At 39.0% G+C, this 26045-nt stretch overlaps 1 protein-coding gene across 1 annotated transcript in view; it reads right to left on the bottom strand.

The window, feature by feature from the left end:
* The window catches only part of LOC306852003 (protocadherin-15-like), a gene marked incomplete at its 5' end in the record, with an annotated part of 238116 nt that overhangs the window by 60188 nt on the left and 151883 nt on the right, over positions 1–26045 (bottom strand). The window contains 5 exons of the mRNA XM_079388567.1: positions 2616–2728; positions 4259–4399; positions 12415–12531; positions 19154–19381; positions 23644–23949. Of these exons, the coding sequence (XP_079244693.1) occupies positions 2616–2728; positions 4259–4399; positions 12415–12531; positions 19154–19381; positions 23644–23949 (905 nt within the window). The remainder of the gene's footprint in view (positions 1–2615; positions 2729–4258; positions 4400–12414; positions 12532–19153; positions 19382–23643; positions 23950–26045) is intronic.

The raw sequence follows: 26045 nt of genomic DNA, 5'->3' as shown, positions 1-26045 counted from the left end.
TTCATTCAATACAGGTGAATGTGTTGCGGCATTTAAACATGAATATTTTTAAAGCTCTAAAGTAAAGATGTGTGAGATGCCTCCCGCAACAGCTTTACTTTTATAATCTGATGTACTTCAGAGTGAAACAGGACAATCAATAATAAATAAGTGGACGTGATTGGATGAAATGAAACGATTGGATCATCATACAGAATGGAGGTAGATGGTTGGTGGGCAAAGTGAGTCTTAAAGAAAAGAATTGTTTCTTGAGGCAGAGTAGGTAGAGTAGGTAACGTTTGTGGATGGTGAGATTTTTTCATATTTTTGAAAGATGTTTCTTATGCTCATCAAGACTGCATTTATTTGATTAAAATACAGTAAAACAGATATCTTATGAAATGTCATTACAATTTGAAATAACTGTTTCCAATTTGAATATATATTTAATGTAATTTATTTCTATGATGACAAAGTTGAATTTTCAGCATCATTACTCCAATCGCATGGTCCATCAGAAATAATTGATAAAAAAAACACTAAATTAGCATGTTACAATGTAAAAACAGTTCTGTTTCATATTTTTGTGCATAATTTATTCTCTAAATTATTTAATATGAAGTTAAAAAGGTTGATTAAATGCATCTCTTTTAATTTAACGTTGTATTAGTTTATTTACAAGGTTAAATAGAAAATTATTCTGCAATTCCCACCACATTTAATCTACACACACACACATATATTCTGTTTAAATCCATTTAATCTACACACACACACACACACACACACACACACACACACATATATATACATATATATATATATATGTATATATATGTATATATATATGTATATATGTGTGTGTGTGTGTGTGTATTCCGTTTAAATCCATTTAATTCCCCAAAATCTATTTAAATCCTTTATTTAATTCATTCTAAATAAATAGATCTATTAGAATCAGGTACCCCCCCCCCAGAGCAGATCCCCCAGAGCAGTTTCCTGAACCGCCAAAGCCCAGCAGATTAGAGGAGCTGTAACCAACCTTGTGTTCACCAGACAGGGGCAACAGACACCTGGCTAATGTGTCCGCTGGCAGCAATCAAGAGCCCGCAGAGGACTGCGTCTGAAAGCTATTGTTATTCTCACTGTGCTGCAGAGCTACTATCAACTATGACCTTTCTGCAGCTCTGTAGGACACAACATTAATTCAGACCTTCGGCCAAGTCTTTTCATCTCTATGTTTCTGTCTCTGTAGCTCTGATTAATCAATGGATAAGGATGTTATCAAGGCCATTTTTAACCCCATTCGTTCTTGTAGCTAATCAAAGCCTGCGTATTACTGCCACTTCACTATAAAGCTGTTAATAAACTCATTTTTGATCATAGATCCATCCATTCACACAGACGGTGATATCTTCTTCTGAATGCACTGTACAGATGAATAGATTGTATTCAGTAAAATAAGCTTCAATGTCTTTAGATTTAAATCAATTTGGGCTACCCTGTGGAAGTGTTATTTGCCTCGGAAGCTATGCGAATTAAACTAATAACCCCTTATGTCAAATATAATAAATATGTAATTTAATAAAGCAGCAAAGTCCTCTGAAGAAACAACAGTGTGTATAAAACATGCTTTACCTTGCAGCTATTACACATATTCATAAAGTCTATGCTGACAGTTTTATATTGATATTTATATTATATTCGCGTATCTTGTCAGTGTGTGCACTTGCTTGGCCATTTGTAGTTGATAAACAGGAAAGTGGGTTCAAGCGCCAGCAGAAGGCAGTGTAATGAATTAGTCTTTAAGAGAAGCAGTCTATCAGCGGAAGTTTAAAATCAGATCGTAAGTGTATTTACTTGTCTCAGTGTTTAGCGCATTTGCCGTTGCTAGGAAACGCTTATTTTGTTTACTGTGTTGCGAGGTGCTGAAATCGCGTTTGGTCTCGTACTGTATCGCGTATCTTGTCAGTGTGTGCACTTGCTTGGCCATTTTTAGTTGATAAACAGGAAAGCGGGTCCCGCTGAATTGAAATGGTGATTTGTTGGATTGGTATAAAAAAGGTTATTATACCGCGGCAGCGGTCACGGCAGTCGTCGTGTGAAGCCCTCTTAGTGTGAAGACCGAAGAGTGTAAAGACCATCGACTCTACCGTGCGACTCCACCGGGCAGGGACACCGGTGAGGGATAGAAGTATCGCTTTTTATTTGAGTTTTTTCATTTATATGTTTATTATTGAAATGTTGTTATATGCATGTGTCAATTTTATTTAATTTCTTTATTTTCTTAAATATGTGGGTATATAGTATTTATAGAGTTGTAACTTTTAGTTTTAGTTTTTCATAATCCTCAATCAAAACAGAACTTGCTCTACCTCTAAAACATTAATTTATGGCTCAAGACGTGAAACCCTCAATAGAGCATAAAACTACATCTGTTTCAAAGTCAGGTCAAGTGAGCTTTCTGGTCATTCTGCATAAAAATGAATGAAATATCATGCCTCACAGGACCATAAAAATACACATATTATAAAATTGTGTTCTGGAAGTCTACCGCAGGTGCAGAACAATATATCTCAGCATGAAAGGACAACGCATATGGCAGAGGGCAATCACGTTTTCAGGTATTTACTCACCTGTACTCCTCCTGCGTGAACACAGGAATGATGGACGGCTGCAGGACAGTGATCTCCACCAGAGTCTTATTGAACTTCATCGGCTCCCCATCATCGTAGGCAATAACTGCCAACTGTTTGGGAACATGAGAAAATCAATTTTAAGATAAAATAAGGAGGACTTATAATCAGCACTGGGTCAAGTTCTGTCCGTCTGAGTTTTTAAAGCCAGTTATATATATTAAAACAAAAAAAAAAACAAAAAAAAAAAAACACAAATGTTCCATACTTTTTCATCCATTTTTTAAAAATAAAAAAATATATCTTTATTTTTTTTCCCCCATTTCTTTCTGTACACACACACACACACACACACACTATATATATATATATATATATATTATTCATATAGTTTTTAAAATGCAGTATATGTATATATATATATATATATATATATATATATATATATATATATATATATATATATATATATATATATATATATATATACATATATATACATATACATATACATACACACACTGCATTTTAAAAACTATGTATAATATATATATATACACTGCATTTTAAAAACTTGAATGAAAAGACAATATATACTGCATGAAAAGACTTTCAAGACTATTGTTCTTTCTCTGGTTGCAAAGCTTGTTCATGCTCAAAGAAAGAGGAAAAAAAAAATCTGTTTGCGAATGGGGCAAGAAAATTAAACTTCATTCAATAAGTTGTCTGAGACATTTACATGCCATATACATGACACAAGTCTTATGTCTGCATAGTGGCCTTGTGGGGAAAGCAAGTGAACCAATTTATTGAGCTGTCAGGCCAATGTTACCATCCTGAACCCCCTCTTTCTCTCTTCCATCAATTTCCTGTCGTACTACCATTATGTTTACCAATAAAATAGCAAGATAAAAATATCAAAGTTTTTTTTTTTTTTTAATAAGGACAATATTTATGTATTTATTTTATTAAACAAGTCAAATTACATTAAAGGATTTCAAATCTGTTTTCTTTTTGTATGACAATATCATCCCATACAAGACAAAAATTATTGTATAAAGCAAAACTTTATAATATAAATCATTTTATATAATCAACACGTTTAAAATTGAACAAAGAAAACTGTCTAATCGAATGCTTTCCTTGTAAACCTCCAATTCAATGAGAAAAGTGAGTCTTGTCAGATCTCAAAAGAATTTTTAACTTGGGCACAAATGAAGCCATACAAATGACAGATGATGGGAGCAGATGAAGATTGTTGAGAGCAGAACAAGCTTGAGATTATGTTCGTTGTCAAAGAATGTGATTGTGCACATGGACTGATGTGCTGCTGCTGTAACTGTTGTGTCTCATCTATTTTCATAAATGTGTGTGTGAACATCTAAAATGACAAGATCAATCATGTGTGGGGAACCTATGGCCAGAAAAGCTCAAAACCTGCCTGAATTCAGACCATTATTAAGAATGAGTGTTTCTGAACTGACCATTGAGTTTTGCTCAGAAAGCACTCTAATACATCAGGCGGTGCAGCGATTGCATCTAAATCAATCTGTGAGATGCATAAAAATGATTGACAGCTAGTTATGGCCTGCGGATTGCTAGTTGACAAGCCCTGTATTAAGAAAAGATTGTTGTGTACTTACACTGAATTTAGTGTTGGGCTCCTCATTCAGATTGACCCTGGTGAGAACATTGCCAGAGTTCTCCTCCACGTCGAAGATACTAGTACTGTAAGGAAACTGCTCCAGATCCACTTTATAGTGAACCCGACTGGCCGCTGTACCCTGAAAGATAATAAACAAAAGCTTAAAATAGAAAACAAAAATACCCTTTCTTCCCCAACTGTATCAATATTCTGTATGAATATCAAAAATACTAAATAAAAAGGTTTTCAAAAAGATAGAATGTGATCATTACATAAATAATTGACGATGACTGCTGAATTATTTGATGCAAAGCACAAATAATGCAATAGTAATTTTGTGTTTTCTGTTTTGTTAAGGCTACATAATAACATAACTTTTAAGCAGAACAGATTTTAGAAAACTAGAAATCAGAATAATAAATTGTTACAGAGAAGAACTGAGCATCACGAAGTTCACACTCTACCAGCCTTTCAAGTCGCTATGAACATAACTCATTTAGAAATATGCACCTAAAAGTATTTTAAGGAGATAACTCACAAAAAAAAACAAAAAAAAAAAACTGTGTTTTAAAATTGGCTCAAAATATTAAATGTGAAAAAAAAAAAAAAAAATCATGATTTTCTGTGAAATCCGTAAGCTGAGACTGGCACTGACTTTGGGAAATTACAGTTGACTTGTCCAGACTATAAATTGAGGCAAAGATCTGTGCAAAACTGAAAAACTCTGAAACATTGTAACAATTTGAAATCAGCATGGACAAGTAATATGGCACTCTAATGCAGTTAGTTGCGCAGTAGAAAATTAGCTTGGGATGTTTGAGAACCAATCAGAATGAAGAATTCAATCCTTGAGCGGTATAAATAATCTCAAATTAAATATACTAGGTGTTAAGTTTCAGGCATGTTTAAACCTAAATCTTCAAAGCGATGGTCAACTTAAATTCTGCTGCTGAGCACTGAGCAGGATACAAATGAACCTGGCAGACCCAATTTGCTATTTTTTTTTCTGTTCTTCTAAAGTCCCACCTCCCGCTGCTAATTTAATAAGCTATGAGTCTGTGAGATCCGATGTGCAGCATTGGCCTGGGGACAGGAGGGTTGGTAACCCCGCTGTGATGGAGATAATTACGAGGGTGACGCCGGGTGAGAAATGGAGCCTGCGGGTGGGTCTGTCCTCGTGAGAATGTGCTGAAAAACCCATCCATCCACCCACGGGTGGGACAGCAGCACACATAGTGCCGGTCGGGGCATGCGTTTTGGTGTGAAATGGGGCATTCGAAAGAACGAGGAGTTAAACCACACTGTGTTTTATCAAACTAGCAGATCATTTACATTTCCTCACTACTCTTTTAAAATCCTGAGGAGTTTGATTAACATCATTCTCATTTCCTCTTTTTTTTTCTCCAGTCACTTTGGTTTAGTATTTTATGTATTTTCAGTTTGAAGACACTCTATAATTGCAGATATAATAATAATAATAATTCATTACATTTATATAGCGCTTTTCTGCTTTTCTAAGCGCTCTACATTGTGAGGGGTGGTGTCTCCTCGTCCACCACCAGTGTGCAGCATCCACCTGGATGATGCGACGGCAGCCATAGTGCACCAGAACGCCCACCACACACCAGCTTACTGGTGGAGAGGAGACAGAGTGATGAAGCCAATCAGTGTAAAGGGATGATTAGGAGGCCATGATGGTCAGAGACCAATGGGGAAATTTGGCCAGGATGCCGAGGTCACACCTCTACTCTTTTCGAAAGACATCCTGGGATTTTTAATGACCACAGAGAGTCAGGACCTCGGTTTAACGTCTCATCTGAAAGACGGTGCTTTTGCATCATGCCCAGAAAGAGTCAGCGCTTCTTTTTTTATTTTACACAACGTATTAAGTGTGAAAGTGAAAGTGACGTGAGGCCAAGTATGGTGACCCATACTCGGAATTCGTGCTCTGCATTTTACCCATCCAAAGTGCACACACGCAGCAGTGAACATACACAGTGGGCAGTCATTTATGCCCAGGTGCCTTGCTCAAGGGCACCTCAGTCATGGTATTGAGGGTGGAGAGAGCACTGGGGCACTACAATTCCTGCCTCTATCCATTAGGCCAAGACTCGAACTTGCAACCTTTGGATTATGAGTCCGACTCTCTAAACATTAGGCCACGACTTCCCTAAGGGAAAGGCTGTTTGGAAAGGGAAAGGGAAGTGGTGTGTGGCCAAGTATGGTGACCCATACACTGAATTTGTGCTCTGAATTTAACCCATCCAAGTGCACACCCGGAGTAGTGGGCAGCCAATGCTGTGGCGCCCGGGGAGTCTCACCTCAGTCGTGGTATTGAGGGTGGAGAGAGTGTTGGTTAATCACTCCCCCACCTACAATCTCTGCCGGACCTGAGACTCGAACCCACGACCTTCGGATTACAAGTCCGACTCTCTATCCATTAGGCCACGACTTATTAAGGAAGGCATGGCAAAGACGTATTTAATCCTGATTTATTTTGGTGTGGGTGAGGATGGCTAATGAATAAAACACGCTGATGGGCATGAGGAAATATCAGAAGCCAGTATGAAGAGCCATCTGACACATTGATAGACAGCAAAACCAACCCGGTCACCAGCGGGCTGAAGGAATGTTATAAATAAGAGCGGCTGTTTGAGAAAAACAAAACCATTATCTGCCAGTATGGAATAACCCTTGAAAACGGTGTTTGCTGAATGATTACTTAGTGGGATTGAAAAAAAAAAGGTTGAATCCATGTATTTAATTCACCAAGAGAATATGCAAAAAACTATCAACAAGACTGAAGTAATTTACGGTAATGCACTGCTTTGGATGTGGTCAGAGTGATGACTTCAGCCTGAATATGTGCAAAAGGCACTTTCAGCCATGTATTAACTGGCTGGGAAGTAATACGCTGTCAAATTAGCTTTAAAACATTTGCTTAGATGCAAAGATCATCATGTAAAATATTAATACTGCTACTGTTAATTGCTTAATGTGCAAGAGGATAACAAAGTGCTTCACACGAGGAAAAAATGGTGAATATGTATGTAACTAACTTACTGAGAATCTCACAGATGCAATCTGTGTGGTTTGAGCAAACAAATGGCAGGGCTGAACTATGGGTAGGGACTAGCAAGAGGCCTCCAAACATTTATATTTACATTTAGTCATTTGGCAGACGCTTTTATCCAAATCGACTTACAATTGGGGAATACAAAAAGCGATTCATCTTGAAGAGGCAATCAGACAGAGGAAGTGCTCATAACACCAAGTCTCAGTCATTGTTCAAATAAGTACAAGCTAGTAAGGGAGGGAGAGAAAGATAGAGGGAAAGAGTGAGTTTTTTTTTTTTTTTTCAAAGACTCAGGATGCATAGCCTGAGACTACCAAAGAAAACTGAACCAGAACCCTTTGCTCATAAACTTAAGGCTATCCATTAGGGCCCCCTCAGGTACCTCAGAATATATTATGTGTGCTGACCAATAAAGGTTCAGATTTTACAGCATGAACTGACTACTAGAGCTCCCAGTTACCTGGGTCCCTCAGTGCATACCACATGAGTTGGCCACTAGGGCTCAATGGCCCTTCAGAGGATACAGCATGAGCTGATCAGTAGCGCTCCAGGACCCCTGTGCCCCTCAGAGTTTCTGGACTCACTAGGGCTCCTGGAGCCCTCAAAATATACAGTGTGAGGTGACCACAAGGAGCCCAGGGCCCCTCAGTGTATCCAGCATGAGCTGACCACTAGAGCTTCTAGGATCTGGGACCTGTTTGCTTATAAACTTTGAACAAACTAAGGCTTCTGAGTTGATTAATAGAGTTGCAGGGCCCCTAGGCCCCTGAGTGTATAAAGTGTGAGCTGATTACTATGACTCATGGGGCCCTGGACATGTCTGCATATACACTTTGAGCTGACCACTAGGGCTTCTGGGCCTCTCAGAATATACAGTGTGTGCCGACTGATAGGGCTCTATACAGTGTGTGCCGACTGATAGGGCTCTAGGGCCCCTGGGCCCTTTTGCCTATACAGAGTGAACTGATCACTAGAGCTTCAGAGCCCCTCAGCATATACACTATGAGCTAACCACTGGGGCTCCTGGAACCCTTAGAATATACAATGTGAGCTGACCAATAGGGCTACAGGTCCGCTGAGAGTATACAGTGCAAGAAAACTACTAGGGCCCTTGGGCCCCTCAGAATACACAGTGTGAACTGACCAGTAAAGTCGTTGGCCCCCTTTCAGTGTGAGCTTATCTCTAGGGCCCATCAGGCCCCTCAGCAAATACAATGTACCCTGGTCCACCAGGGCCCCTAACTATTCTTTTTAGTTCTCTAATACAAATCCCTCAAAATATACTATTCTTAATTTGTTTAGCAAAATTGCTATTGACACATTGAATAGGATTGGCAGATTGAATAGGGGGTTATGGTGGAAACTGTCCTATGCCCAGGGGCCCTTTGGGACCATGATCCAGCCCTGACAAATGCCCATCACTTGGAGATGAGAGTGCTATTTCAAGCTGGCCTGCAATCTCAGCAATGATCGCGAACACAGGCACAAATCCAGGCTCACACTACCATCATCCTATAAGAAGACACAATCCACTGAGGAATCCACTGAGGAATCCACCGAGGCTTATGAAGGAGATTGAAATTAAGACTGTCCACAACAACACATGAATATCTGTAGAGCAAATCAATCATTTTAATGGGGAAATGTCTTTCAGTCTGGGATGCATAGTTTCATACCAATTCAGTGAATGATTACGGCACAAGCTGTTTATAGGATTGAGTTAATTGCGCATCACATCGAAAACATTATTAGGCAAGATGGTAAATTAGAATATTAATTGAACTCTTGATACTGAAAGCCCAGTAGACTGTGATTACCCTGCCCTCCTTAAGAAATACGATTTTCTAATGATACCAAGATTTCTGAATGCGTAACAAGTAATCACAAGCAGCATAAGCCTTGATTTACCAAAAAAAAAGAAAAAATAAAGAATTTAAAAAGGGAAAAGGACCCTTCCTGATACAAAGTCTTAGTAACTTTTTGATCGGGTTTTCATTTTGCTGCTCCAATCTGATCCAACTTCAGCTTCCCTCAATTTCTGACCAATTATGACTTTTTAATTATTATTTTTTTCCATTATTTTGCGATCAGAATTTTATAACAATCACTTAAAACTGTAATTTTTAGGCCAAGAAATACTGAACATTACAGGTAACAGTGATGTTGACTACACATTCCCATGACTTTTCCTTTATTTTTACAGATTTTACTAATTTCCATGGAAATGTAATTTATGAAACTCCCTGGTAGTTCCTGAGTTTCCAGGACAACTGAAACCTGGCAAAAAGCAACTCAAAATCACAATTCGACACATGTGATTGCATATATGTGAGAGAAAGGATGACAGTAAATGCACATCGTCAAATTAAACTGTGGATTGTGTCATGATGTTTCAGACTGAAAAGCTGATATGTTGCATTAAATCTGTGTTATAATCAAAAACACAGAAATGTTAAGATAACAGAAGTTACAGTTCAAATGACTGCTTTCAAGTAGCAAAGAATATTCTAAATATGTATAAAATGCATTACAAGTGCAAAGTGATTCAAAATCGCGCCCTGTATTCTTTAGTAGTGCTTTCCTGCCAAAACTGGCCCATTGAAATGTAATTTATGGCAGGAACTGAGAGGTTGTGTAGCATCTAGACTCTGACTCATGCTAAAAAAATAACTGGCATTCAACAACAACCATCTGCAACAAAATGCTCCAGCTCCTATAAATTATAACAGCTTTCTGCATGATCTGATACAGTGAAGAGGATAAGTATCCCTCAGTTTCAAAGACAAATAGACAGTGTCACTTGCTCAAATTTACCTTGCTCGTGTGAATGCAATGAGCTGACATTTCGCCACTGTGCCATTTTATCAGAGTGCTCACTAATAAAGACCTCATGTATCGCTCAACTTGACGTCGGAGTCAGAAATTCAATTTAGGTTTAGCGTCACAACAGATGCATGCTCAAATAATTATTTGTTCAAATCACTCATGTAGTCCGAGTGTTAAGTAACTAACCACAAGCAGCAATGCTACTAACCTAACTTCATTTTTCAGTAGTGTGACAGCAGTTCAAGGTGACAGAATATCATGTTATACGGCATCAATTTAGAGCCACATTTCACATATAAGAGCAAAGCAGCTGTTCTCAAGTATTTTTGAGATAGAATAGAATAAAATAAAATAAAACAAAAAAAGATTCACTCAGGCTGTTTATCATTATTTAGTATAATTTAAGTGTGGTCAGCTGTTCTTTTTTTCTTTTTTTGGGATGTCTGTGTTCCACTTTGATGTTATTCACCAGTTTACAGTTCACTGATGAAAACAGAAATCTTTACATTAACCTACTGCATAATAGCAATGTACAAAGTGACAACTACTTATTCTCATATGGATGTGGTGAACTAGAAACCTCGAGCAGTGTTTTATACTGCAACTGATGACGTGCTAGCATGGCTGTCAGGCTAAATTCAATTTCCAGTCGCAGCTGGGGCTGCTAGCCTGCTTTGTCCCTGACCAGTCTTGGCATGTGTGCTGAGTTATGGGCTGAATCGAGAAGCACAATTGATCTTTTTTGAGGTTGAGGTTACTGAGAAAGGGAGGGCATAGAGAAGCATTGCATCTGTATACCTCCACGAAAATATGCATTTGGATTGAATGAGAAAGAAAAAAGAATAGCATGAAAGAGCAGGAGAGAGGGAAAGAGTAAAGCCAAATTGACAATAATAAGAAGAAAGGTTGTTGTCTGGTTGCTACATGAGATCTGTGGTAAAGGTTATTTTCTTTAATGAAAACAAGCAGCATGTAATATATTTTTGCTAACTAAAATCAAAACAATATATAATAAATAATCATTTAATTTATCTCCCATTATTATGCGTGTGTACTGCCCAATTTATTCACATGTACATGTATGTCATTTTTGAGGGAAAGTAAAGCTGCAGGAGAGGAAGCAGACCAGCTGATCCTGGAAATCAGCATGTCATCAATTGCAGTATTAAAAAAGCCCAGGATCATGGTTGTGTAAAATACATGCCGTTTTGTGAAGCTGGTTGTCTTTGTGTGCGATTGTGCCTGTGGAGGGTAGGTAGAGCTCTGGGGCTTTATGCTGGAGACGTGCCAGATTGTTACACACTGGTTGGGTTGGTGTAGCTGCCTCTTCAGTTAAACACACACACAGCTTTGAGTCTTTTGCTGCTGTTTTTTCTCCTCTTATCTTTGTTTTATTGTGCTTAGCCCTTTGAAGTCATGCCACATAGTACACATTCGCTTGTTGCACAACGCAGTCAGACCTATTCACAGTCACATCAGGCACGACCAATAGAGACTGTCAATGACACTCAAGTTTAATCATTAGAGACTTAATGCTACACTCAATATATCTTCAGTGACATTTTGTAGAAAAAAAAAATCAAGGCGACTTTTTTTCTTGTGCAGAATGTTGTTTGATTTTCGGCGTAAAATCTCATGTGTTCTTATTGTTATTAAGCATCTGTGTATGATGTGTGTATAAGCAAAGAACTTTGATTTTTCAAATTTTTATTCCTTAAAAGGAAATAGTTTGATGGCCTGATAGTGAGTACTTATTTTTGCAACTAACTATTCCTAGCAACAAAGATGTAAATGAGCTTCTTTTTTGTCATTGCAATGGAAAATTATTATTACCTGTGTATCCTCTGCAGTGAATGGGTGCCGTCAGAATGAGTGTCAAAACAGCTCATAAAAACATCACAGTAATCCACACCACTCCAGTATATCAATTAACATCTTTTGAAGTGAAAAACTGGATGTTGGTAAGAAACAAATCCATCATTAAAACTTCAAACTGTTGCTTTTGGCTAAATTATGAGTTGTACATAATATTGCTTACTTGCCTCGAAATCAGGAGAGAAATGTGAACAATCAACCACTATTTACAAGCAAAAACAGTCCAAAACTAAATATATGTTGGTGGATTTTGATGTGAGAGGACAACCGTGGATGGACTATTTCACTAGACAAAGTGTTATTATGGATTATGGACAGAAGCGATAACTTAAAGTTAAAATGCCTTCATGATGGATGTTTCTTGCAAGCCAACTCACCGGTGGGTCCAGGTCCTCAGCATGTACGATGGTCACTATGGTCCCCTTGATTGCATTGGGCGCCACCATTCCCCGGTACAGCATTTGACTGAACACTGGTGGGAAGTCATTCATGTCCTGCCCAAACACAGAACATCAAACTCCGATTAGTGCCTCGACTCCTGCTCTCTTTGCCTGCCTGCAACTGTCAGACTGTGCGCTAGCTCAGGCCCCATTAGCTAGCCTCCAACACTAAAACACTAAGCAAAAATGGCATTTATTCAATAGTAGATCATGCAGTGCATTAAGGATGTGTCACAGTGCTAGGTGCCCGGGGACTTTTTTAGGAAAAAGTTGGATGAGACATAATTATAGCCACAGAGAGTGCTAAAAGGGAGATGAAAAGGTTCCTAGAGAGAGTAGAGAGGCAAAGATAAAAATGGGGTGCTAATATAATGCAATAGTGCTTCTGGAGCTAACAAATTTGATTGATTTACTCCATATGAAAATTCGCTTTTATCAATGACATATAAACATTTCAAAATAGATAACCATCCCCTCAGAAGTTCAAATAAAGCGGTATATGGAAGAATATCGGATAATGTTTCTGTTAATGATTTCAGTCCTCCAAAACAATTTGATCAACAATTACTCTCTTTTTTTGTGGCTATTTTGGCTAAATATTTTTGGTTGCAGAAGATTCTGTGCATTTATAAAAAGTGCAAAATTAATTTTATTAAATAAAAAACAAACAAACAAAAACATATTGACCATATTTTACCACAATGCTGCAGTCAAATTAATGAAATTTGTCAATATTTCAGTCACGTGATATATGATTTTTAATGTGATTTTAACTTGTTTAATGACAAAATTTCAATGAAGAACTACTTTTCTCATCATTCTAAACAGATAGCCACCAATGAGAGAAGTCACTGTTCTAGAAATGAATCAATGCAAAAACGCTCCACTACTATAAAATGTTGCAAATTATGTAATCAAGTTTTAAAACACTTTAAAATAACTAATATATTTGTAAATACTTCAATATGTTGGTGTAAAATATTTATTTTTTTTATTGCATTTTCTTGACTTTAAAGGTCATTGCACACCGAGTACGAAATTTTCGTATACGTCTTTTCATATTCGATCTTCCTAAAAAATTGTCACCCACAGAAACCTTGCACACTGATGTGTCCGATACGTATTAATTAATCCGTCGCGAAAAAAAAAAAAAGTAAAACTACTAAAATGGAATATTCAAGTAGTGAGGATGATTTTGTTGTCCTCTCGCTTCGAAAAGAAATATTGGCCCATCCAATCCTGAGATAAAGAGAGTTCCCTATCTGTCGGTCACTACGAGTTATGTCGTGACGACATAGGGGGATTTACTTGTAAGCCCCAACCATCTCTGACTTAAGAGAAAACGCCAATGAAAATTGGATAGTGGATTTTGCATACTCCACTCCCCGTGCATACGGTATAAAAGGGCGACAGGTGCATCCACTCATCCGATTTTTGCTTTGGAGCCGAGTGAATGAACGTGTTGATCTCCACAAAGCCATTCATCATCTGTCTGGAAGCTGTTCTGGTTGGCGTCACGGTGCGAACAGTGGTGTCCTGTCTGCAGCGATTCCCCTGTGCACTTCAACTGAAAGAGCAGATTTCCTAAAAGAGCAAATCATGGTCGGTTCACGTCTTTTTAAAGATGCTGTTCCGGCTGTGTCCTCTTGGTTGCGGTCGTTTCCTGTCCTCCGTCAACAGCCACGATCATTGTCTTCAGTGTCTGGGCTTCCAGCAAGCTGAAGCTGCGTTCGTGGATGGTTTATGCGTTCATTGAGCGTGCAACCTTGGCAGCGCTGCGATCGCGCCTCTCTCGCCTCACGGGGATGGGAGGGGCTCCCTCTGTCACTACCCGTGCTGGCTTCTCTGCCACGAGCTAGTGCTCTGGGCGATCTGAGGGTTACAGTGAGAGCCTTTCCGCCGGGCCAGTCCCCACAGACCTTTCACTCCTCCTGCAGTAGCTGTTCTGTGCGGCTCCCCAGTGATTCTGCTGTGCCGTCTTACGGCGTGCCCAGATGTTTCATTCGGCGTGCCGATAGAGGATTAGATGTCGATCACGGCATCGGGGGATGGGCAATCGTCCTCTGAGGATGAAGGTTCGGCGAAGCTGCGGGATTCGCGGCCGCCGCCGAATCGGACCCAGAGTTGATGGTCGTGCTTTCCCGGGCCGCCGCAAGATTGGGCTGGAGGCGTGCACACCTCCCAATCTCGAGCCCTCGCGGTGAGATGATTGGCTCATCGGCATGGGCTGTGGCTCACGACCACGCCCTGCCCTGGTTCCTTTCTTCCTGGAAGTGCACGAGGAGCTGATGAAGTTGTGGACGGCCCCTTTTTACGGCCAGAAGTGGCGCGTCTGCCTCCTCCATCCTCGCTACCCTCGATGGCGGGGAGGCTAAGGGTGACGCTGACATTTCCCAGGTGGAGAGAGCGGTCGCGGTGTACTTGTGCCTGCGAAACGCAGCCACTTGTGAACCTGCAAGCATTGCCTTCGGAGGAGGCTCATCCAGCCTTGGTGTTGCTGGGTCCCGTAAGAGCGCTGCGCAGATACGGGGACCGCACCCGGAGCTTCGGAAGCTCTGAGCAGCTCTTTGTCTGCCATAGGGGTCAGCAGAAGGGAAGGCTGTCTCCAAGCAGAGGTTGGCCCACTGGATAGTGGATGCCGTCGCCTTGGTGTACCAATCCCAAGGCGAGCCGTGCCCCCTTGGGGTGAGGGCTCACTCCATGGAGTGTTGCCTCCCCCTATGCGTTGGCGCATTGGCGCCTCTTTGGCAGACATCTGTAGAGCTGCGGGCTGGGCAACACCGAACACCTTTGCGAGATTTTACAGTCTCCGCGTTGAGCGAGTTTCTTCCCGTGTGTTGGGTAACAGGTAAGTTGCGGGAAGAGTTGGCCGGTGTCACGCTTGCTACGCCATTCCTGCCTTTTTCCGATACGAGTGCCTTTTTTCCTCCTCCAGTTCAGTTCCCCAGATGGCAAACCCTGGTGAGTCCTCCAGCACCCCTGGCAGTCAGACTGGGCGGAGCAGTCTGACGCCAGTCCCAGTATTGGTGCTAGCTCGCCTGGGTCTCCGGTCAGCCCCTGTACTCGGCTAAGTGTCCGTATGGCCTGATTACCTTCGGGTAATCCCACACGTGTATTCGTCCACGGTTCGGTTTCCCTCACGGTAAACCTGTGTCTTCCATTTGACAGAGCTCTGTCAGGCCCTGCTGGTAGCCCTCCTCCCTACTCCTAGGCAGGATCTGCCCCAGGGTCCAGTCGTATGTAGTACTGCCCCAGGCCTGGGCCAGTCCATATCAGTGTCTCCACATGTTACCTCCCTTCGGGCAGGATGTGGCCTCTGTAGCGCCCTTCTCCTGCCAAGCTGTAACAACAAATAGGAAAGACTTGAAGCGGTCTTTCATAGAAGGTCGAAATCCCTTCTGATTTCTTGGGGAAAGGAACAGCGGCTTGGCTATCTCCAGCAGCAATGTACTCAGTGGTCCCTGCGGGCACCAAGGTTAGCGAATTTGCGCTGGGGTGATGGGAAGGTTGCGACCTTTGCATGGCATTTGTCTGTCACGCACCAGCTTGTCAACATCTGCATGCACAAGATCGTGATGGGGTGAATGGATGCACCTGTCGCCCTTTTATGCCCGTATGCACGGGGAGTGGCTCAGGTATGCAAAATCCACTAGCCAATTTTCATTGGCGTTTTCTCTTAAGTCAGAGATGTTTGGGGCTTCCAAGTAAATCCCCCTATGTCGTCACGACATAACGTCTCCGTTCCCTCCATCAGGGAACGAGGATTACGTACGTAACCGAGACGTTCTCCCTCCTTATTAAGGAGCAGCGGGATTATAAAAGTTTACTTCAGGATGTCAGTGGCTCAGTTTGATGCTTTGCTAGCGATACTAGAGCCACATATTAAAAAGAAGACCACCAAATTCTGTGAACTCAGCGTGCAAGGATCTTTACGGTACTCTGTGCTGCGAGACGAAGTGGACAAACTTGACAATCGCCATTTTGGATTTTGGCGTTCGCTTATATGGTGGCTCTGAACTGTCAAAACACCTCTCAAAATGCTTGCTACGGACGAGAAAAATGCAAAACAAAACGAACCCGATCCGCAATTTTTTATGACAGACGGAAATTTCAGAGGCAGTGTGTAAACGTGATTGACATAACGTGTGGTCGTATTTTTATTTTAACGTGCAAAAATTCCGGACTGGATTTTCGGACTCGGTAAGCAATGAACTTAAGTGAAAAGTTTTAAATTGTACCATCATTTTCATACAATGGATTCAATATTGCATGGTTTAATGTACTAAAATTGCATGGTTATTATAATAATAATAATAATAATAATAATAGTTTGTAATATTGTAGAACTGTTTGGTTCATGGTTTATATGTTTTTATACAATCATTTTTGAAACCTCTGTAGAGATAATTCCGGATGCAAGGTTGCTGAAAGTGAGTGCTCATTTTGTGTAGGACCGTAAATATTTTCCCACAAAGTTATATATGTGAAAGATACAGCAAAGTGGAAAAGTGCGGTAGGCTCTCATGAATGCTGATGATACAAGTGATTCTGGGAGATACAAAAGACGCAATGCGACCTAATACACTCAATAGAGCAGTCCGCGCCGAGTCCAAAGAGAGGCCAGGTGGGTTCAGGTATCCAAATTACACCTCCCTCCCCTGGCAATCCCCCACCCTTCGTCCTTCCTGTGAGAATGCGCTTATTCAAGGTTGTCCTTGAGTCCTGAGTACCGACTAATAAAACTTTGCTATTGCGCACATCTCCAAAATAAAAGGTCCCAAGGAAAGTACTTTGGAGTGAAATTGGTATTTTTTTTTCTTCTTTTCCAATCCCACACATCTCTTACTTTACTTTACTTTTGTCATTTAGCAGACGCTTTTGTCCAAAGCGACTTACAAATAAGAAAAAGTAACTAAAACTAAAAGTTACAACTCTATAAATACTATATACCCACATATTTAAGAAAATAAAGAAATGAAATAAAATTGACATGCATATAACAACTTATAATTTCAATTTCAATAATAAACATATAAATGACAAAAACTACAATAAAAAGCGATACTTCTATCCCTTGCCGGTGTCCCTGCTCTGTGTGTCTTCTTCCTCCCCAGATGAAAAATAAAATCTGTCAAGCCTTAAAGTAAATCTGCAAAGTGTAGTGAGTTCATGATGGTGCTCTTAGCTGCACTGGGACCATTTTCTCCATCAGGACGGTGCCTTGGGGCTTCTATCCCCTCATAATCACTCTGATATCCCGAGTCTCCATGCATCAGGTAGCACATTCATTTCCATCGTTCACTTTTTTCATTCTCCACAGCAACTAATTATCAATTAGCCACACCGTGCACAGAAGAAAAATTAATAAATAATCCCAACACAGAAACAATTAGGGCTTCTTGGGAGACTGTAGAGGATGTAATAAGCTGTGTGTTTCCTTGCATGAAAATGCTTTTGCTTAAACTCTTTTGTTTAATCTGAAATTTATCAAACTGTAGGCAGTTTGGTAAATGAAATAAACATAAAAATAAATGTATTCCTAAAGAACTGGTTAAATGTCTAACAGTGCCCTGGCTCTCTTGTCAATACTTTCCCAGAGAAGAATATAACATTCAGAAGAACAAGGGAATTTACTTTGAAATTGTGGGTTTACAAGCTATAAGCTTCTCATAATGTAGTTAATTTACCCTTTTAAACAAGTAGTTACCTATAATAAGAGTTTTTCGACAATAAGTGGCTAACTACAGTGAAGCAATATCTTATTAAGTGCAAAACTAAACAACATTAATTTAGCAATCAGAGCTGAATTTATCTGGTACATAAAGGGTCTCAAATCGCGCGACAGTGTTTGAACCGATACAATTACAATAAAAGCAACTGAATTGAATATTATTATACATTTAGTCACGCACAGAAATCTATTGTATTTATTAAATCTATTATTTTTTTCATTTAACCAAGTCTGAAACCAAAAACCTTCAAACCTTGCATGAAATTCCCAATCTCATGGATTCCACCTGTGAAAATTTGTTGAAAAATGGTAAATGTGATGCCCCATTTATGATAGCGTAAAGACATTAAATTACTTTGAATGTTGAAATGTGTTCTCAAAACTACATAAGACAAAAATAATCACCCATATTTGTTTGTGGGCAGGTCATGTATGAATTCAGTTATGCCTTGGTTCTCAGGTCGCCCAAACAAACAACGGTAGTGTTTCATTGGAAAATGGTCAAAGTGACCTGTAAACACCACTGAAATACTGTACCTCCGCAACGATTTATTTTACCCGCTTAACCAACAGCAGCATTTCCAGCAGGAGCTAATTGACTGGAACTTAATCTTCTGAGACCTTACAAATCAGCTGGTTACACAACTGAGGTCTTGTGGACCTAATGACCATTTCAGACATAATACAGTCTCTAGCTGTCAGTGTCCTCAGGGCTTAAGAGCAGCTATCGAGAAATCACAGGATGCCAACAGTTTTGGGATATCCCCTGCTGAAAAGTCCAGCTTAGACCAGTAGGAATCTCCATGCTGGCTGAGTTAGTACATAATAGCTGCCCGGGGGTGTTACCAAGAAGGGAGTCGACTGAAAAGACTTGATTTTAAGGGGGCTGGTTGGGTACAGATAGTTTAGTCAAGGAATTGAGGAACATAATTGAGACTTTCTTACCAACACAGTAATGGTAACAGAGGCCAACCCCGGTGGCATTTTGCCACTTCCTCCATCCACAGCCTCTACCACGAAGTTCCATGTCGTCCCATTTGGTAAGAGTTTCTCGAAATCAAGTGAGTGAAGTACCCTCAGCTCTCCGGTGAGAGGATTCACTGCAAACAGCTCTCTGGCCTCCTCGGTCCTGATACGGTACGTGACGTTCGCATCCAGATCAGGGTCCAGTGCCTGTGTGAGACAACCATAGCGACCAAAACACTTCGGATGAGTAATTCTAATCTTGGCATTAATTAAACTTTTTTCTGAATAAATCAAATGACCGGGTTACATTAATAATTGAAACAAATCCTGTAGTGACCCTGAAGAGATGAGTAAATTGGAAAGATGCTTCACCAGCAGCCAGGCACTGAGCTGTGGGAACTCACAAATTAACCATTACGGCAAACTGAACAACATCCCGAGAGGACACAGGCCTTTGGAAGGTTCTTTAAGGCATTGTGTGGCTCCTGAGGATAAAATTGTGTGGTCTTGTAATACAGTGGTTCTCAACTGGTGGGTCATGATCCCAAAAACTGGGTTGAAGGCCCTTTCTGATTAAGTTATGACCAGCAGCAAAAAACATTTTTAAATGCAAATGACAACATGCAATTAGTCATATCATCCAACCAAGGCTCATTGGAAAATCATGCCTGGGGCAACATTTCTGGTGATCATTACATTGCGTCATGCATGTTTCATGACATTTTGAAATTCAAATGAGTTGTGCATAGCCCTAAAATGCATTCAGTTTAAAATCGGATTAAGGTGATTAAGTGTCAATAAAAGCAAATGTGGAGATAAAAATGCATTGGCTGAAGCAATCATTGTATTTTAGCTTGTTTCTACAAGTCGTTTATCTCTTTCGTGTTCAATTGGACTTGTATGTACAGTATGTGCTCCTCATTGGAAGTGTAATGGGGTACCAGGTGAGCTACCGAACAAGTTTGCATTAGAAAAGCCATACATATAGAGATTATGAGATGCAAATATCAAAATGTATTAGATTACAAATCTAAAAAAGTTAGAAAGCTGGAAACTGTGTGTGTGTGTGTGTGTGTGTGTGTGTGTGTGTGTGTGTGTGTATGTATATATATATATATATATATATATATATATATATATATATATATATATATATATATATATATATATATTAGGGCGGTCAACATGCTAAAAATTTTAACGCGTTAATATTTTTTTTACGCAAATTAATCATTTGATAAGGTTTGACCCCAACTTCTTGCCGTCATCGCAGCGCGGAAGGTAATCATTGCCTTCGTCCCAATGTGCATATATCCATCCTAAATTCTATGAGATATTAGTCATTTTCAGTCCTATTTAGGGCAGATAGGGTGTATAGTATGCACATTGGGACGCAGGGATTGTGTGATTATGTGGCGACGGGCTCGACAAAAGTGAAGCGAACGCGGCGAGACAGAGTGAGTGTGTTCGAAAGAGAGAGAGACAGTGTGCGAGAGATATGTATACATATGTGATAAGGGTACAGCGAACCAGTGTTGCCAGGGTCGCGGTTTTACCGCACAATTGGGCTATTTTGAAAATACAGTTGTGAGAAAAATTACAGAGCCACGGGTTGCGGTTTTTTGGGCTACTTTTATAATGTACCGCAGCCGCCCAAAGTGTATGTGTGTACACATGTGATCGCAAAAGGAAGTTATTACAAACACTCGATGGTGGTTTAAAGTGAGTTCTGAATAAAACTGTACTATTAATCTCATAAATTGTCTTATGTAGCATGATGCTAATATTAGCTCTAATGCACCTGCAGAACAGGTCCAATTCTTCTTCATAATGCATTTTATCATAATACTTCATGTAAGGTCGCAATAAAATGTTTTGTTGTATTTATTTACAAATACTTTTGATAATAGTTGGATAAATGTATACTGGGATTGAAGCGATGTGGCTTGGTAAACGTTTTATTGTCAGTATAAATGCTGATAATGGCTGAATTAAAACAAAAGAATAATAAGGATTATGTCTCATACCTGGCGGCAGTGGTGTCTCCAGGATTTTTTGTTGGGGGCTTAACAGTTCAGAGAGGGGTGCTAAAAAACTAATTAAATTGAGATAAAGTAATGAACGCCTAACTTCAGCTATCAGTTTTTAAAAAAAAGGCATATACAATTTTTTCCCTGTGTTATTAAACTTCTCCTATGCCATTGTTATTAGTAATATAACTACTAATCCCATCTGCCAAATATGACACTTACAAAGTAATATAATTTATGATTGAATATAGTTGGTTTATTTTATTTATTTATTTAAGTTATCTTTATTTATTTTTATTTTTTTTTACACATATCTAGTCATTTTTTTCTTAACCATCAAGTGTCAGTCACTCAATGCCAACTGTTAGGAAAACATGGTAAATTCTAACTATTTACAATAGATAGTGCCGACAGTTCATACAACTATTTCCACAACTTGCGGATGATAACCTCCTCGTGATGATTTGTGTAGTATCTCTGGTTATCATGTGTAGATGATAGCCAGAGATATTGTCAAAAGCATAAAAATTGGCAATATTAGGAGGATTTAGCATTTCCAATTAACATAGGCCTGTTACATTCTTCTTATTATTAGGCCTATTATTATTATTATTATTAGATTCCTTTATTATTACCCAGCAATAATTTCATAGCTCATCACCGCATGATGCGCTGTGAGGATAATAAAATATGCTAGCTTACTCCTCATTGAAAATGTTTTTAAAAAGGTTTTTTTAAAAAAAAAAAAAACAGGTCTATTCATTTATACAATGAATTATAGGCCTATAATTATTATTATTAACACTGCAGTCATCAATGAAATTTCAAAGCAGCTTTATTTCAGGCACTGATTTTCAAAAACAACCTATTTAACACGAACTACGTTTCTTCTCATGTTTTTCACTATACGAGCCAATAGAGAAATATTAGAGGAATAATTTAAGACAGTTATATACCGTTATCAGCATATGCTAGAGTAGATTCGTCTCTCGTTGTCTCAGAGAGAATATGCGCTGTTAATATAGCGTTAGCCTTCATTTTTTTTTACTTTCACTTTCTCTATAGTGAACTGATTGACGTAATTTTTTTTTTGATTTTTAATGTTTATTTTTCAATGTTAATGAGAGTGACACCGAGAGGTAAAAAACAGGAAAATCATTTGGAAATCCTTGGGGGGGCTGTGCCGGGGCTAACCAAGTTTCTGATAGGGCTATAGCACCGTCAAGCCCTGCCCTAGTACCGCCACTGCCTGGCGGAGATGTGAAAGGTTATGTTTCCTTAAACTAGTTTGTCATGCATTCTTTTTCAACACATTTACAGGTAAATCCTAGTAATTTGTGATTAATCGTGATTACTCACAGTCCAGGACTGATTTCACTATATATATATATATATATATATATATATATGTAATGACTGAGTCTATATTGATAAGAAGAAGACTCTGTCATCATTTTCTCATCCTTATGTCTTTCTTCCATGGAGAACACAAGGAAACATATTGAAGAATGCCACAGCTCTCAAAACTCACTTGTGCATATGCTAGTCATACATTAAAACATGTTACATCAAGAAATGAAGTCAATAATGTTAAACCTATAACTGCATTACTTGACAGAATGTCGATCATTCGTCTGAATGAGATTTTTAAGTTAACCTTAACTTTTTCACTGGCGAAAGCAATATTATGGATTTTAGCTGGAATCAACAGTTTGAAGTTAAAATGTCTTAATGATGGATTTGTTTCTTACAAACACATTTTTTCTCGCTTCTTCAGATGTTAATTGATGGACTGGATTTGTGTGGATTACTTATGGATTATGTTTTTATCAGCTGTTTGGACTCATTCTGATGGCACCCATTCACTGCAGAGGATCCATTGGTGAGCAAGTGATGTAATACTACATTTCTCCAAATCTGTTCTGATGAAGAAACAAACTCATTTACATCTTGGATGGCCTGAAGGTGAGTAAATTTCAATGACTTGAAATATAAAATTAATATATTTTTATTTCTTTGCATGTATTTTCTCCAAAATTCCTTCTGCTGTTTTCCATAGAAGCAAGACAATCAGTACAAGTATTGTTCATTCTCAGTTCATGATAAGGCAATAACCAATGTAAATTAATTTAACAATTATTAGTATTGTAAAAAACAAAATAAAAAAAAATGCGTCTTCTAAGCAGGCTATAAAAATGTTATGGATTTTCCCTAAGGGTCTCTCAGTAAGTCAGGATAACAAGCTACACATTCCAAATAAATTAACCAGCCATGAACCCATTTACAAATGTAAAACATGTCTGATTGTCAAGTTGAGACATAACATTAGCAAATATCTATTTTTTCCAGAGGCCAGTTTCATAGAGTCATGTTTTTGATCTGGCTGTGTTTGATGTGTTGAATATGTATGTGGTATGTGTGCGCATGTGTGTAACTTACACTGATATTGAGGATGATCATTCCCACTGGGCTGTTTTCTGCCAGTGTGACGTGATATGCAGGCTGGGAGAAGGCTGGACTGTTGTCATCCATGTCCAGAACTTTGATGGAGAGTGTGACGGTGGTCCGGCGAGGGTCCTTGGCCCCATCCGAAGCCTGCACGACCAAATCATACTGAGCCCTTTCCTCACGGTCCAGAGGCACAGCTGTGAAGATGCTGCCATTAGTGCTGATCCTGAAGAGATCTCTGTGACTGACCATTTGGTAACGGACTTGCCCATTAACACCCAGGTCCGGATCGGTGGCCTGGATGAGAACACATACATACATTTACATAGATATCTAAAAAAAGACATACATTACATAGACAAAAGAATATGGATACTTGACAGTTACACTCATATGTGCTTCCTGGACATTTTAATCCTGACTTGAATTTTCCAAAATGTTCCCAGTTGTTACTTTTAGCAAAAATTATAAAGAGATTGTCGGGTGGATTTCATTTGCAAGTCATGCCATTTGCATTATATTTGAAACATATATACTTCTTTATAACTTAATGTCTTCAATAAGACCCTTATGGACAAATTTAAGGGTTAATAAGTGTTGAAAGAAGTCTCTAATGTTCACCAAGGTTGCATTTATATGATAAAAAAAAAAAAAAAACAGTGAAACAGTAATATTCTGAAATATTATTACAGTTTAATTTTATTATATGGACATTAAAAAGACACTTCAGGTTCTGTTTGATAAAATAGCTTTATATCATGAACTACCAATGAACAATGCTTTTACAGCTTTAATTAATTAATTATTAAGTCAATATGTTAATTTTAACATATTATTAATGTTAGATAAAATATAATTAATCAATATTATGAACAGATATTATTTGAATGATTGTTGCATTAGTTTAAAAAATGCACAATCAAAGCTTAATAACAGATTGACAGATTAATAGTTGCTATGTAGTATTGTTGTGTTGTTGAATGTGAAATGCATGTTGAAACCCACTGAAACAGAATTTTCTGAAGGGGAGAATAAAGGTATTATACTAATAAAAGCTGAAAAAAGGTTCATTGTTAGTACATGATACCTTCAAAAACTAATGTAAACTTTTTTCCATTAAAATCCCCATGGGATTCCATTACAATTTTTAAATTCCCTCATATTTTCAGGTCTTCCGTGATTGTGGGATCCCTGCCTCCCCACACAGAGAGAAATAACCTGCCCATATGGCTGTGAAAACATAACCTTACTTTATAATTTCAACACGTCACCGCACGGAGTCACCGAACCACACACACCCCTAGAGACACCTGCTTCATCAGCAGGGTGATGAGACAATCAACAAAAACACCAGCAAGATTTGTGACTCCCTGCAGTGGTGCAGACAGGTGCACGGTGTTGTTCTTTGACATTCTCATGGCAATTATAGCTCACAGACACTAACAAAAAGTTCATAACGGTACAGGAATAGTTTACCCATTATTGAAAATTGCCATTGGGTATTAACCCTCATGTCATTCCAAACCCATATGACAAGCTTTTAGGCTTCAAAAAGGATGCAAAGGCACTATAAAATTAGTCCATGTGACTCCTTTTTGTTATTTTCGACAGTGTGGATGTTATTTTTGTTAGTTGTCATTCACTTTCATTGTATAGAAAACAGCAGCTAGGATTTTCCTCAAAGTCTCTTCTTTTCCATTCTCACAGAATGACCTGGGAATGACAAATGGGCTATCAATAAAGCATCTCTTCCCCTCTGAGGCCTCTCAAGTCTCTCCATTTAGACAGGCCTTAAATATCAGATTTAATAGCATCAAGCAAACTCCCAACTGTGTTATCCACTTATCCGTTCAGCACTTGTGCATGAAAGCACCTCATTGACACTCAGGCAAAGTGCTTTTGTTTCTGATAAGCCCTGAAACAAAGCATTCCAAGACTGGCTGCTATAAATTGTACAGATGTAGATAGAGCAAACACTGTCCTTCGCCAAAGGGTCGGGACTAAACTCATTCACTACCAGCAAAGCTGAAACGCCAAAGTCAATGACAGACTCAACCCTTTGACAGGTCTTTGAAGAGCCACATTTTCCAAGTTTAAAGGAATAGAATCCGAAAAATCAAGCTCTACGATATGTATTAGTGAAGGGATAAAAGTTTGCTTCAAATGTTCCTTTCATTCCTGTGAATTACAGTGATGTCTTCTATAATTTGAGGCGTTTCATATATAATTAAGAGATAAATGCTTAAAGAAAATGTCAGTGAAAAAGATGGTTTAGAGAAAGTTTTAGCACGCAGTAATTGAAGCGGTGGTGACAACGTGCTTTCTAAAGCCCACCAAGCTTGTCAAAAGTAACAGTGAAAGTGAGAAGTTTGGGATGTGGCCTGTTCTTCAAT

This window comes from Barbus barbus (genome assembly GCF_936440315.1).
Source record: "Barbus barbus genome assembly, chromosome: 32".
Lineage (NCBI taxonomy): Eukaryota > Metazoa > Chordata > Actinopteri > Cypriniformes > Cyprinidae > Barbus > Barbus barbus.
The sequence above is the reverse complement of the archived record's forward strand: the minus strand, read 5'-3'. Positions and strand labels throughout refer to the sequence as shown.